The sequence below is a fragment of the Macaca fascicularis genome, chromosome 1 (assembly GCF_037993035.2).
Source record: "Macaca fascicularis isolate 582-1 chromosome 1, T2T-MFA8v1.1".
Lineage (NCBI taxonomy): Eukaryota > Metazoa > Chordata > Mammalia > Primates > Cercopithecidae > Macaca > Macaca fascicularis.
In genome coordinates, this window is record NC_088375.1 from 74,308,847 (window position 1) to 74,322,553 (window position 13,707).

Consider the following 13,707-nt stretch of genomic DNA (forward strand, 5'->3'; position numbering starts at 1 on the left):
GAATTCGAAGACAGCTCCCCCTCCTAATTCACACCAATGTCTAAGCTCTGCTTGTTGACTTCCCATTCAGGAAATGTGGTCAGCAACTCCACTGCTGCTCCACACAGCCTGCAGCTTGCCGATGAGCTCGGAGCAAGCGCATGATTTAATTGTTGATAGAGGGAAATAATGGGTATCTCTAGCAGGTTTTAATATGATCATAAAATAGGGGGAGAGTTTTCTGTTATGACATTGACATAGAGGCGATGATTTTGAGTAATGCAGGATGATGTGGAGATGCTTTAAGATTAAATAAGAGCTATATAAAGGCTTGTCAGAATGAATTCTAATGTGCCATGAGACACTTTGCATACTCTTAAATATGCAAAATGTCTCTTGGCACCCTAGAATTCATTCTGACAAGCCTTTATATAGCACTCATTTAAACTCTGACTTTATTTTTAGGGAACAGGTACTCAGAGATACTCTTTGAATGGAAGCAACAAAGGGCAGTGTTTGTCGATTTGGTTCTTTAGTGGGGAAAAAAAAGAAACACAATACAAAAGAGCAGTCAAAAGTGGAAGCTTGTTTAATATTGCTCTACCATCATCCTGAAAGGCATAATAATTTGAGTTACACATCTGAACTGATTGGAGTTACAGAATCATATCTCCTTTTTGCATTTAACAATATATACAATATAAAATAAATACATTTACACAAATGGACATTTGCTGGAGCACACAGTATGGTACACATCACAAAAATATACAATTGATTGCTTTACAGATGTGGAGCCCATCTACAGCTATAGACATGGTTTTATTATTATTATTATTATTATTTTTACTACTGGCTATAATGCAACTCCTGGATTATTAGAAGCAGTTTAAATTTTTTGTCCTTTTACGATCTTTGCACATAAGACTGCCATAAAATGTTTTCCTAGGCAGGTAAACAGAGACGCTTAAATAATTAAAATACAATCACCAACACCCATTTTCTCTTCTATAAGAAAAATAGCAGTTTTAAATTTTTTATATCTTTTATGTTATCATTTAAATGCAAAATAGTGGAATAAATACAACAATCTGATCTGATTGAAACACAAGTGCAACTACAAGGAGTCACACAATCATATTGCTTTAAATAAGAACGAACCTAAAAGAAGCAAAATTAAAATTAAAATCATATGGCTAAAACATACACCTTTATAACTTTCCAAAACTTCACATTAAGTAAATGGTCTTGCTTGAAACTTGAAAAGACTTCCCTCTAGTGAGGTTTAAGATGAGCAATTACCCTAAAGCCCGTGCAGTTCTTTTTAAATCTACGTTTTAGTTGTATTTCCTATTTGTGAGATACTTACTCTTTTGAAATGCCGAGAGTTACACTGAAAACTACAAAATTGTATCTCGTTCTTTGAACATATCTCCATCTCAGGTTTTCAGTTGGTTGGCTCTTACTTCTGAAGCCCAAGTACTTCAATGTGATACAGTGAAAACAATGTATATATTGTATATATTTTATTTATATATAGTGTAGTTGAATAGTAGCAACTTAAACCCTGCACAAACTTTCTGGAAAATAATCTTTTTAAACACTTACATATATAAATAATCTTATAGAATCAGCACCTTTTTTCCCAGGAGTTGTATTTTCTGTTGTTATTTTTAAAGGGATGTGCCAATTTCTGAACTCCTATCACAGCTATAAATTTCAAGTTATTGACCATCTGAATGAATTGCTAATGATGATTTATCTAGAATCACACTACAGTCACTTCTCTACTGAGAAACCACAATCTACAATATAGTCCCATATAGCTAATGATAGATACACAGTATTCCTAGCACTGGGTTGATGTTTCATCAACCCAAGGTATTTTGTTTAAAGCACACAAAGTAGCAATAGTTTTGGAAACGAATCTGCACCAAAAAGTTTTGCAACAACACAGAGCGAGTTAATAACAACATCTGAGAGATGATTGAGCAAAAGCCATATATACAGCATTTAAAAATTAGACTTATCTATATTCTTGAAATATTCAAAGTTTTATTTCTAAGCTATACATTGGTATTCTATAATAAACCATTAGAGAAATTATTCCTTGTTTTGAAAATATTATTATGATTTTGATGTGTATCTGTTCATAATGAATACTTGTTTGGAGTTTCAATCTCTTAATTAATTATTAGGAAGAACCTTATTACTGGTAAGGAATAGAATATACTACTGTAGTCTCCTGAGGAATTGTACATCCAATATTGTCTCTAATTCTACCCTGTGTCTAAAAGCACACACCACAAGAATCCAAACACCACAAGAACAAGACAACAGTCTTTGAATGCAACATAAAATTCAGAAAAGCACAGCAAACATGAAACATTGAAAAGCTGAACTACATTTCTTTTGTTTGTTAGGATTACAATTTTAATTACATCTGTGTACATAGAATAAGACTGTTCACATAGTACAGGGAGCAGCTACTAACACTGGTCCATTGGTATAGCATTTGATGGAGGTTACTGTTTATTGGTTATTCAGCGACTGTATATTTTGGGGCATCTAATTGATTTCTTCATTAGATTACACCTCTTAACAGTCTGGAACCTGACTGACTTTCATGCTGTGACAATACTGGTTGAAAAGCACATATATTGGCTTAGCTCTTGGTAAAAACTGCAGATTAATTTAAACAAACATTCCTAAATGAATAAACTTATATGGATTAGGTTTTAGAATTTGGTCAGGCGTTTTCTGTCTTTGATGATTTTTTTTTTTTTTTTTAAATTCTGGCATTTGCCTTATTGCCTCTTAAATGAATACTGGCTCACAGCTCCTTCTGAGACAAGGTCTGTAACTTTGCAAACAGGCAGTATCACATTCCTAACCACCGTGGCAGCTAGAAATCATATGGCAACTGTACCTCCCAAGTAGAGAGGTGCACTCCCGATAATTCTACGGATCTATATCTCATGTGCAGTGCTTATATGTGTGACTACTCAGAGTCACTGTAGGTGTAATCTAATCCTTTGTGTCAGTGAACATTTAGGTAAACTGGAGCTCATGTTAAGAAACTGATGTTTGGGACCAGACTGGCACACAACATAAATTGCATCCGTGATAATATGCACCTTCCCTTCAACTATTGCTTGAGTAAGTTAAATTCCCATATTAATAAATGGCTGAAAAGTGGTAAAGCTGGTACAAAAAAATCTCCATTTGTAAGAAGAAACAAAACATTTTTAAAAATCTTCCTTCAGGATTCATTTGTCCTTCATTATTGTTCATAATTGTTCAAAGCCAGCACAAAATTGCAGTATTCTTATTTCTCTTTAGTATTGCATGAATGAATAAAGCTTAAACTATTCCCTGAAAAAGTTACATAGTAGCTAAACTAACAAATACCTGGAAGACTTGAAAAAACAATTAAGGAATCAAATGGCTGTAACTGATCTAGATGGAAAAGCAATGATAAGAAGCAGCCGATGCAACGTTGCTTAAGTTGTCTAATTAGAGGCTGCTCCCATGAAATCTAATACTGCACTCAGTCAATTCGTATATGTTGCACTGTACTTTTAGGTACGTTGGTTCTCTCTCTTTGATTCCTTAGTCACTGGGGACGGTATGGTTCACAATAAGTTCACTGGCATCCATATTATGGATCTCCATCCTTTGGCAGGGCTGGCTTCCATCTCTTTTCAGTTAGAGACCTCTTTTAAAAGTTCAGCAGCAGAAGGAAGAAAAAGAAAGATGGAAAGAAGATCAGAAGGAAAGGAAAGGGGAAAGGGCAAAGGGGAAAGGGAAAAAGGAAAAAAGGGAAGAAAGAGAAAGGAAAGGGGGAAGGAAGGATTTTTTTTTTTTTTTTTTTTTACAACTAAAGCTATTTAAAATTTAGAAAACAGGAGGAAGATGAGTAAAGAGAGGAACGAGAGCAGCAAAGAAAAGAAAGAAGGCAGGCAGGCAGATGGGAAGAAAATAAAGGAGAATGGGAACTAGGAATGAAAGAAGCAAAGAAATAAGGGAGGGGGAAAGAAGAAAGGGAGAAAAAATAAACAGGAAGAGAAATGTGGGAAGGAAGAGGAAAGAAGATGATGGAGAAAGTAGAAAGAAACTCATCAGGAAGCTATGGAGGAATCTGAAAGCTGCTTCATAGTCTTGCTGCTAAATTGTCAGTGCAGTCTGTTGATTTTTGATGTTGTTAACTAAACTCTAAGTTTCTTTGACGTCACTCTTGGGTTTATTTTCCCTTTTTCAGCATGAAGGATGGGAAGGCCCAGGGAGCTTTTAGTCAGACCTTGGCCTCCAGCATTTCCAAAAAAAGTTTGTGCATGGGGACTTTGCCTTCTAGTTTGATGTTGTAGAAATGCTGCACGGCCTTGGTAGAGGTCTGCCTCAGCAGTGGCAGTGTCATCAGCATCTTGCCAGCTCGACGAGGGTCTTCCATGTGCTGGCCAGCTTCATAATCCTGCAGCGCCTCATGTAAGACATCCTGAAGCTTCTGAACGGCTTCAACATCTTCTATGTGCATGGAGTCTGTGCAATGAAGGAAAAGATATAAGTAATTATATTAATCATAACAAACCTATGTAGACTAGAGTTATAAAATTAGTTATTAAATTAATTATTATTATTTTTGAACTTCTCTAAGCTTGCAACTGTGATTTGTTCGGAGTCTCACATTTCTTCAGTCTCTATTTCTTTCTAAATTTCCCTACATAATGTTTAATACTAGCTTGGAAGATGGGAATTATTAGAAAAGATCTATGATTTAAAGTGTGTATTTTTCCTCCTCAGGCTGAGCAAGAGAAGGCTTTCTTTTAACAGATTACAGTCTTGACTATTTCTATTTTATTCATTGTCTCATCCAGGTTTATATTCATACACTCAACAAAAAACCATGGAAGGCCATCTATTAAAAGTATTATCTTAGTGCTGTGTGGGGGAAGGTTGTTTAAAATTCCGATCTTGCCTGGAAAAGCCAGTATTTCCCAAAGAGGGGAAAAAATTGATGACTAAGTTCCTAAGAACTCCATGTGAATACACTGAATCTAGCACTATACAGAAATCACAATACATTATTTATCCTTTTAGGATGTTTAAAGTTGTAGTATCAGTTCATTAAAACGTCCTTACATAGTCTACTTCCCTGATGAAAAACAAATGGTGTCTTCAGATCACTGAGTTCTGAAATATTTTTCACATTTGTAAAGGTGAACTTTACCCTTAAATGAATAATTGGAACATCTAATTCCATCAAGCAAAGAAAGGGTTAACAAGGTTGCCAAATTATTCTTGTGAGAAATGTGAGATGTGGGGAAAAAATAAAAGTTACAGCTCCAGCTCTAAAACAGACACTTAATTATATACAAGTTTGAATCATTTAGCACGTTTTATTGATTCTGATGACAGTTTATCTGTTAATTACACATAATGGAGTCTTTGGGGGATTCTTCATGTTTAATAATTCTAGTTCTCTGAGAATGCTGAGCTCTAAGATATATGTAGTTAGCCTAATCTTTCATACAATTCAAACATAGATCACATGAACAAAAAGAGAGAGGGAATGTAATTTAAAAGCAAGTGGCTAAACATATAATAAAAAAGAAATATGGCAAAATAATGAAAAGATAGATATAACCAGTAGCATGTCTTAAAATTTATTCGTATTTTGTTTAGGTTGTTTTTTTTTTTTTTTTCCATTCACATTGTCATTTTGAATCATTCCACCACATCACTGGTGAATTGATCACTATTAACATTAGGTAGTTTAACGACATCTCTTTAAAAAAAACTTTGAATAATCTGGAATAAAATTGCTTATAAGTATTTACTGCTCAAGACTCAATTTCTGCCTGGCAGAGCAAAAACAAGGAATTTTTCCAAAGTGGGAAATAATGTTGACAGTGTGCCCTGGAGCGGGATTCAAGTCACTCCCCAACATACGCCTAGCCTTTCCCTGTGGATTATTTCTAACCAGCTTCTCTCCAGTCTGGTTCCTCTCAGCATGGCAATCTTATCCACCTCCTATGGTGCTGTCTCTTAGAAACAAACACACATAATTTCTAAAGTTGTCTAAGGGTTGGTAATGTTAGGGACAGAAAAACATTCATAGAGATGATGGCAACATGCTCTGATATTCTTCCTCTCTCTCTATTTTTGCACTTAAGTGCTAACTGAAGGAAAAACAGGAGGTATGGGGAAACACCATGGTGAGTCTCTAGGTACACAAAAGACTGTAATAAGGACCTTGCACATAAGGGAACAGAGACGAGTTGGATTTTCCCAACTTAGGCTGGGTCTAATAATTAGCTCTCTACATGAAAACAGAGTAAAAGATGGAGGGAGAAAATGGGAATTATACTCTGCAGTGACAAAACCAACTTGAAATAACTATTTTCCAACTAGACCAAAAACACATCAGAATAAAAATAATACATTTACCATTTATTAAGCACCTATTTCAGGTGAATGTGGCCTCATTTTACCTCCCCAAACCCTAGAAGCCAGGTGGCACTGGTAATATGTGTGAGACTCAGGTTTAAATTCAAGATGCTTCAAATTAATAATGCTGCTAGAATATAGAACACTAAATGTGCACTCCCTTAAAAAATGAGATGAATTTCCCTCTAAACACATCCTGTTCAAACTCCCATCTTCATCAGCCATCTTCTTTACAATATTCCTAATGAAGACATTGCCAGTCATATGAAAAATATGTAGAGTATTCTCCTTGATAAAAGACAAAACTAATTATTATTAATTTCTTCTTTAAGTTTTCCTAAATCTGTCTCCAAATTCTATCATTTGGTCCTGTTTCTAACTACTAGAACAATACAGGATAAATTTCCTTTTTCGACATGGCATATCTTTAAATGCTTGAAGTCAGCTACACAGTTACCTCGGCCCTACCCATAGTCTTGCCTTTCCCACTACTCTTGCCCAGCAGGAGATATATTATAGGATGTCATGGGAAATGAGGCAAGAACAAATAGCAGAGAGATATGCTCACAAACAGCAATTAAGACTTCAAACTATTCTTTAAAGGATGTGATTTAGCATGAGAGATTTAAAAATGATTTAATCAAATTACTGTGATAATTTAACTTCCCATTTACAGAAAAGATTCTAACTCATTTTAGCTTTACCCATTCTCGGATCTGCTAACACTTTAAATGCAAACTCACTAAATCTGAACTATTTAATTAGACAATGATTCAGCTGGCAGACTGCTGAAGAAAATATTAATCTCCATTAGGAATCCTAGTTCAAGTTCTGGATCTGTAGTTTTAATCTCTGTTTTGTTCTTTTGGTTAAATTTACACGTGACGCCAGGCTCAGTAGAACTGGCATTAATGTATATAATTATTTCATCTTCATTGTTCGTGCTGGTTTCTTTTTAACTGTGCTTTAAAGGAAATAGTTCTAGTATTTGTGCTAATGGGGACCAGCTAAACTTAATGGATATCATAAGTTTATGAACTAACTAGACAGGACAAGGCTACATATTAAAAACAATGGGTGAGTTCTTAAAAATCTTGGATACTGGGCCCAAGTCTAGATCTATTTATAAGTCAGAGACCAGAACTAGGATATCAGCATTGCTAAAGGTCTAGGTAGTTCTACGGCCAAGCCAGGATTGAGAACTACTGAATTAGACAATAAGACAAACAAATACTATTCCAAAATAATCAATATTTCAAAACATAACCAGAGTGTATATAACACACATATTATTGCCTATATATTAAGTCTAACACCTAATAATAAAACAGAACTTTATCATAACTTCCAATATTTTACTCTGTGAAAGGGATCCTAAAAAAATGTGTCTAGTTCAGATCATTTACTTTGGGAAGATAGCTAAATATCATCATCCTTACAGCTGAAAATTTAATAAGACTTAGAGCCACTGAAAAAGAAGATTTTATTTTTATATCTTCCCTAGAATAAAATATTTCCCTTATCTATGATAGAAAATATTAATCATTGTGTGCACAGACATAGCTAATCCAAAATACCTAAGTCTCGCTTGGTAACTTTCTTCAGGACTTTTAGACCATTCTTGGCAATACTTTCTCAAGGGTGCCAAATCTCATTTTGAATGTGGAATTGAATATTAGATACAGGCACAGTATATTCAGATTTGAGCCTAGTATATAACATAAACCAACAGTCCGTGTAAAACTTTTCTGTGAAACGCAGGACTTGATTTTCTTTGATGTTTGTAAACTGCCTACATAAAGATGGGTAGTAAGGGAAGGGCGAATGGGACTCTCTCCAATCATTGAATGAATGAAACAGAATGTGATGGACAGAATAGAGAAATGGAAAAAGGTCTATTTTCTAAAAGAGAATTTGTATCTTTAAATTTCCATATGCAATATATATGGCACCTAACAGAGTGGTTCTTTGGGTAGTAATTGACTAGGGTACTGAGGAACACTGGTTGATTACCATTTGAAATTGACTCTAAATTAACAGATATAGTAGAATTTTTTAAGCCTTTCCAAATGTTCACATAAAAACAACAACAACAACAACAACAACAAAAACAGCAACTGCATGGCAAAACTAAAAACTCAGGGACATTTACAGAAAAACAAGGTGACAGGGTATTCCCAAAATATACATAAATTCACACACACACACACACACACACACACAATGAGGTCTATGTGTCTCTGCATCCCCAGATCTGTACTTATGTAGACAGACGATGTTGGCCTAGGAAGAACGGCCAACCCTGGAAGGCGTCTCAAGTGCCCAGGTTGTAATCTGATTCTAGGCTTCAACCAGAAAATATTTAAAATGAACATGGAATATTTTGTCACACCAAATAGAAAGGATATTATCTAGAACTACTAGGTATTCAAAAAGATTTCAGAAGCCAACCCGAAGAGGTTCCCACTGACAAAAATGGGACAATTTTAACTTCAAAAAGGATTATAATTGAGACTGATTGAAATCCATTAAATATGTTTGAATACTTGTGTTTATAATATTTTTTCAATAGGACACCAATTATCTACTCTGAAAGCTGGTAAATAAAGAGAAATAAGAAAGAACTTATACTACTCTTCCTAAACAAATTGTATCGCTGGTAACCAAATAAGAGATAAGAGAAAGCATTACTTTATACATATCCCACCTACTGAATGAAAAAAGAAAAGAAAAATGACAAAATCACAAATCACTATTTTTCAACCCCCAGTGATTAATAAATTTAGGTAATGAATGTCAACAGTTGCTAACATCACAAAAAGAGAAACAAACATTATGTATCTTGCAATGAACACTACATCACTTATAGGTGCCATAGGGATAAAACCTGAGTCTGATTAAGTCTCCAGATCCAGTTGCCAATTTGCACAAAATGCAACAGGCAGAAAAAACATGATGAACTTCTCCAAGACTATGCAATCTTCAAAATCCAGACAGTGGAAAACCCTGTAGGTCAAATGCCCTGGCATCTTTAACTAATAAATTGTAGGAAAAATAAAATGAAGGAGGAACTTTGGAGTACTGACTTAAAAATTCATCCATTTTTTTATGGGTAAATGAGCAAGACTAAATTGTAGTAGCTAAGTATACACATTTATTTTAAAAAAAACTATAATAAAAGGAAGTGATGACTATAAAACTCAGGATAGGATAGTGATTACTTTTGCGGGAAGGGAAGGGGCTGAGATAGGAACAAGACACTTGAAGGGCTTTCAGGGGTTACATCACAAGTTTTATTCTTGATCTTGCTCATGTACTCATTGTGGTAGGCTGAAAAATGGCCCTGAAGATATTCAGGTCCTAATCTGTAGTACCTGTGAATGTTACCTGCTATGGCAAAATGAACTTTGTAGATGTGATTAAGGTAAGGATCTTGATACGGGAGATTATCCTAGATTATTCAGGTGGGCACTCAATGAAAGCAGTGTCCTTAGAAGCAAAGGAAGAAGAAGGCAATGTTACCACTGAAGCAAAATGCTACTCCTGGCTTTAAAGATGGAGGAGGGTGCCCTGAGCCAAGGAATTCAGCCCTAGGAACTGGGAAAGGCCATGGAAATGGATTCTTCCCTAAAGTCTCCAGAGGGAGTGAAACCCTGGTCATACATTGTCTTACACCTAGTGAAACTGATCGACATTTGACATCCAGAACTGTAAGAGAATAAACACGTGTCATTTAAAGCCATCAAGTTATGGTCATTTGTTAATGTAGCATAAGAAACTCATACACTCATTAAGGTCTATATTTTTGTGTGTTTTCTTTTGCATTAAAATGATATAGATAAAAAGAGAGAGAGAAAGAAATTTCTGATGGAATGGTCTCTTCTAGAAAGTAACGAATCAAGCAGAATTCTATGGCGGCTGTAGAAACAGGTGGCAGAAATATCAAGGAAGCCTTTCACATATCAAGTAGGGAGCCGAATCAAAAAAAAAAAATGTTTAGGTTTCTTCCAACCCAGAAACCTTATGATTTTAATATTGAAAATAGTAATAATAATTCTGATTTTTCTGCTTAACCATGGTGACAATAAATAGAACTTTCCATTTCAGAGCTCTCCATTAAGATACTTTTAGTTTTTTTAGAAGGCCTGTTTTCCTCATTTCTTGCTGTGGCTAAACAGCTAACTTTCTTTGACATTTACACCAGCCACACAAATCACTCTGACTCTATTTATATAAAATATTGAACCACAGAAAACCTCCGTGGCCGTGATTGTAGTTTCTTTCCTTCAGGCTCCTTACAAGTCCCAAATTACTGTTTAAATTGTTATGTTTACCTTGCAATATGGGATTTACCTGCTAGATCTTTTCTATTTTTCTATAATTACTTAAGGCCTTCTGTCTCTCTCTCCATATCTTATACTTTTCCAGGGGGTTTCTAACTCTTTTTGCCAAAAGTCATAAGGACAATTACAGTACACTGGGTAAGTTAATGTTGATATCAGTTTGGTTGGTGAAGAGTTCAACATTTCACAACATCATAGATGATCTGCACCATGCTAATGACCTTTCGTAACAGAGCTCATTATCTTAAAATATATAGATGAAAACAATGTTATGCTATAATCATTTCCTGGAAATAAGCAACTGCAGAGTATTTTATGTGCTTACTGCCCAGATAATAAGCACATATTACCCAGGTATTTACTCAGGTAAATATCTCTGGAAGGCCAAAGCTATCTGCAGCAAATATTTCCGATACCTTGCCAAGACACAGTGATCATTGAACATGGAAAAAAACATTTAAGAGTCAGCTTTTATGTTTTTACCTAAAAGTTGCAATACTGTAATATGTTTAAAATTTAAGGGTTGTATTAAATTTAAAAAGCTCACTTCCAAAATATATTATTCTAAATAGAATTAAAATAATTCAGTGAAGACAGACTTGAGTAAAAACCAATGAAAAGTAAACTAGGAGATGGAAGGTTATAATTTTGATTTCTTATTTACCTGATAGTATTACTTATGGTTTGTTCTGGGTAAAAATCAGGAACAAGGTTCTACCTGCCACACAAAGCTTACATATATTCATTTCTCATAAAACGTTATAATTTCTTGGTAAGCATTTCATGTCCAATTTTGTTTGTTACTTTCTTGGGTAGTTTTATAGTCTTCTAACTCCTAGAAGATGGCAAGATAAAGGAAGTGGGCATGACATTATCAATCAAATTAAAACTACTAACTTGGGCTCCCAGATGTGAAATTATAATGGGTAAAGTCTTCTGCATTAATCCTTTTAAAAACATGTATATAATTATTTGTGGAATAGAAATAGGACCTTCTGCCTCATAACAGCCATGCACGATTATCAGCTTTCTTCACATACTTGTAAAATGATATTGGACATGTCTACTGCACAGGTATGTTGTGGAAATCAAATAAGATTCCCTAGAAGAAGCTTAAAAAAGGAAATATCTACAGAAAGATTCTGAAAAAGGATATTCTCTTGACCAGCAGCTAAAACTCTCTCCAGAATATCAAATCAACTAATTTAGCCAAAATTTTGTAAAATTGACTAAGGCCTAGTTTTACTTTACACACATAACCACCCCCCCGCTGCCCCCCCACACACAACATTCACACACACATGCACCTATATATATATACATGTATAAAACCAAACTGGCCACCTTTACTTAAAAGTAATAAATCTAAAATTTGTAGGCCATTTAAGGGATAGTAGACATTACTTAATTCACCTGCCTTCTTTTACAGATGAGAAAACAGTTATGTATTTAAGCGACATATTATCAAAGGAGGTGAAATTTGGAATTAGAGAGTAGAAAACATTCCTCTTTTTAGGTAAAATGTGTATATATAATACAATATGATATGCATGCTATATATGCATGGATGTGTGTATACATATGTGTATATATATGTGTGTGTGTATATATATCCTAAACAGAAGGTATTACTATTTAATCGGGGGGCTACTAGGAAAACCATATCTAAAAAGGTTCCCCTAATGGAGTGGTAATGAAAACACAAAGCCAAACCTATATGAGGGTCCAAATACCCTAATTAAATATGGCGCCCATTCCAGTATCCTACAGCAATCAAAAACTTTCTATACCTTGAAATTATACAACTCTGCATACATAACCGATTGTCCTTAAGAACAACAGAATGCTGTCATGAGGTCATTCTAGCTGTTTATGATTTTAAATTGATAACCAAATCATTACTTGTAGCTTGATATCAATAGGTGCTATTATTCTGGAAATAATGTGTAGAAGTTAAAAAGAAAACTCGACTTGAAACATGTTTATTCTTGAATGGATTAGGCTCACCTGGCTTCAGGCTGGGGCAGGGGAGGGGTGACAAAGACAGGGATGTGAGTGGCAGATTTAGGGATTGAAGGGCTTATGACTTGAGCAACAGAGAACGGTCAGACTAAAGTGATTCATTAGCTTAAACTGCTTTTCACCTTACAGTATATAATTTCAAACAAATTCTTAACATAAGAATCAAAAGATCCAATGAAGAGAAATAAATCCCATCATATAATCTTACCGAGGTGCTTATAGAAATATTTTACCATATTTTCTAATACAGAGATGAAATTAATTATAGAATCATAGAATTCCAGAGTTGGAAAGAATTTGATATTAGTCAAACCTCTTGTTACATACATGAAAAAACTGGGACCTAAGAATTACAATATTAAAATTGTGACCTAGAGTTTTCTTTTAAAATTCAATTGCACATAGATATATCAGGGATGCAATAATTACTCGAGGTTGTTAATACTCAAAAATAAGATAATGCATAGCTTAAATGAGACTGTAAGTTTCTTATCTTCAAAAGCAATTGAAACTATTATTTAGGGTTTTCAAAGATTTGAATGTGAAAACTGTAGAATTATAACAGTTGATGACATATTGTTGTTTTGGCCATACAGATGAAGATAGAGTTTCCAGGGATGTTCTGGTGTTATAAGTATTTCTGAATTCACTTATGACAGAAACAAAGCTACAAAAAATATGGTAGACATCATCAGGAAGCCTGTTTTCCAAACATAAGCACAACATTTATAGCTATTGAATAAAGACGGATATTTAAAATAAGCTAAAATTTAAATAAACAAGACAATGGTTGTTAACACCTACATCCATGCAGGAAAAGCTAAGATATCTACTTAAATTACACTGAAATAGATTTTCATTTTTGCACAAAAAATTACTTATATTAATCTGGAAGTCCTAAACACACAGGCACGCA

At 34.5% G+C, this 13,707-nt stretch overlaps 1 protein-coding gene across 49 annotated transcripts in view; it reads right to left on the bottom strand.

Moving 5' to 3' along the window:
• Positions 1–552: 552 nt before the first annotated feature.
• Positions 553–13,707, bottom strand: part of ESRRG (estrogen related receptor gamma) — a 649,428-nt gene continuing 636,273 nt past the window's right edge. For all 49 annotated transcript variants that reach the window (XM_074036547.1, XM_065541796.2, XM_045368468.3 and 46 more), the window contains one exon: positions 553–4,518. In XM_074036547.1, the coding sequence (XP_073892648.1) occupies positions 4,274–4,518 (245 nt within the window). In that variant the 3' untranslated portion in view covers positions 553–4,273. The remainder of the gene's footprint in view (positions 4,519–13,707) is intronic.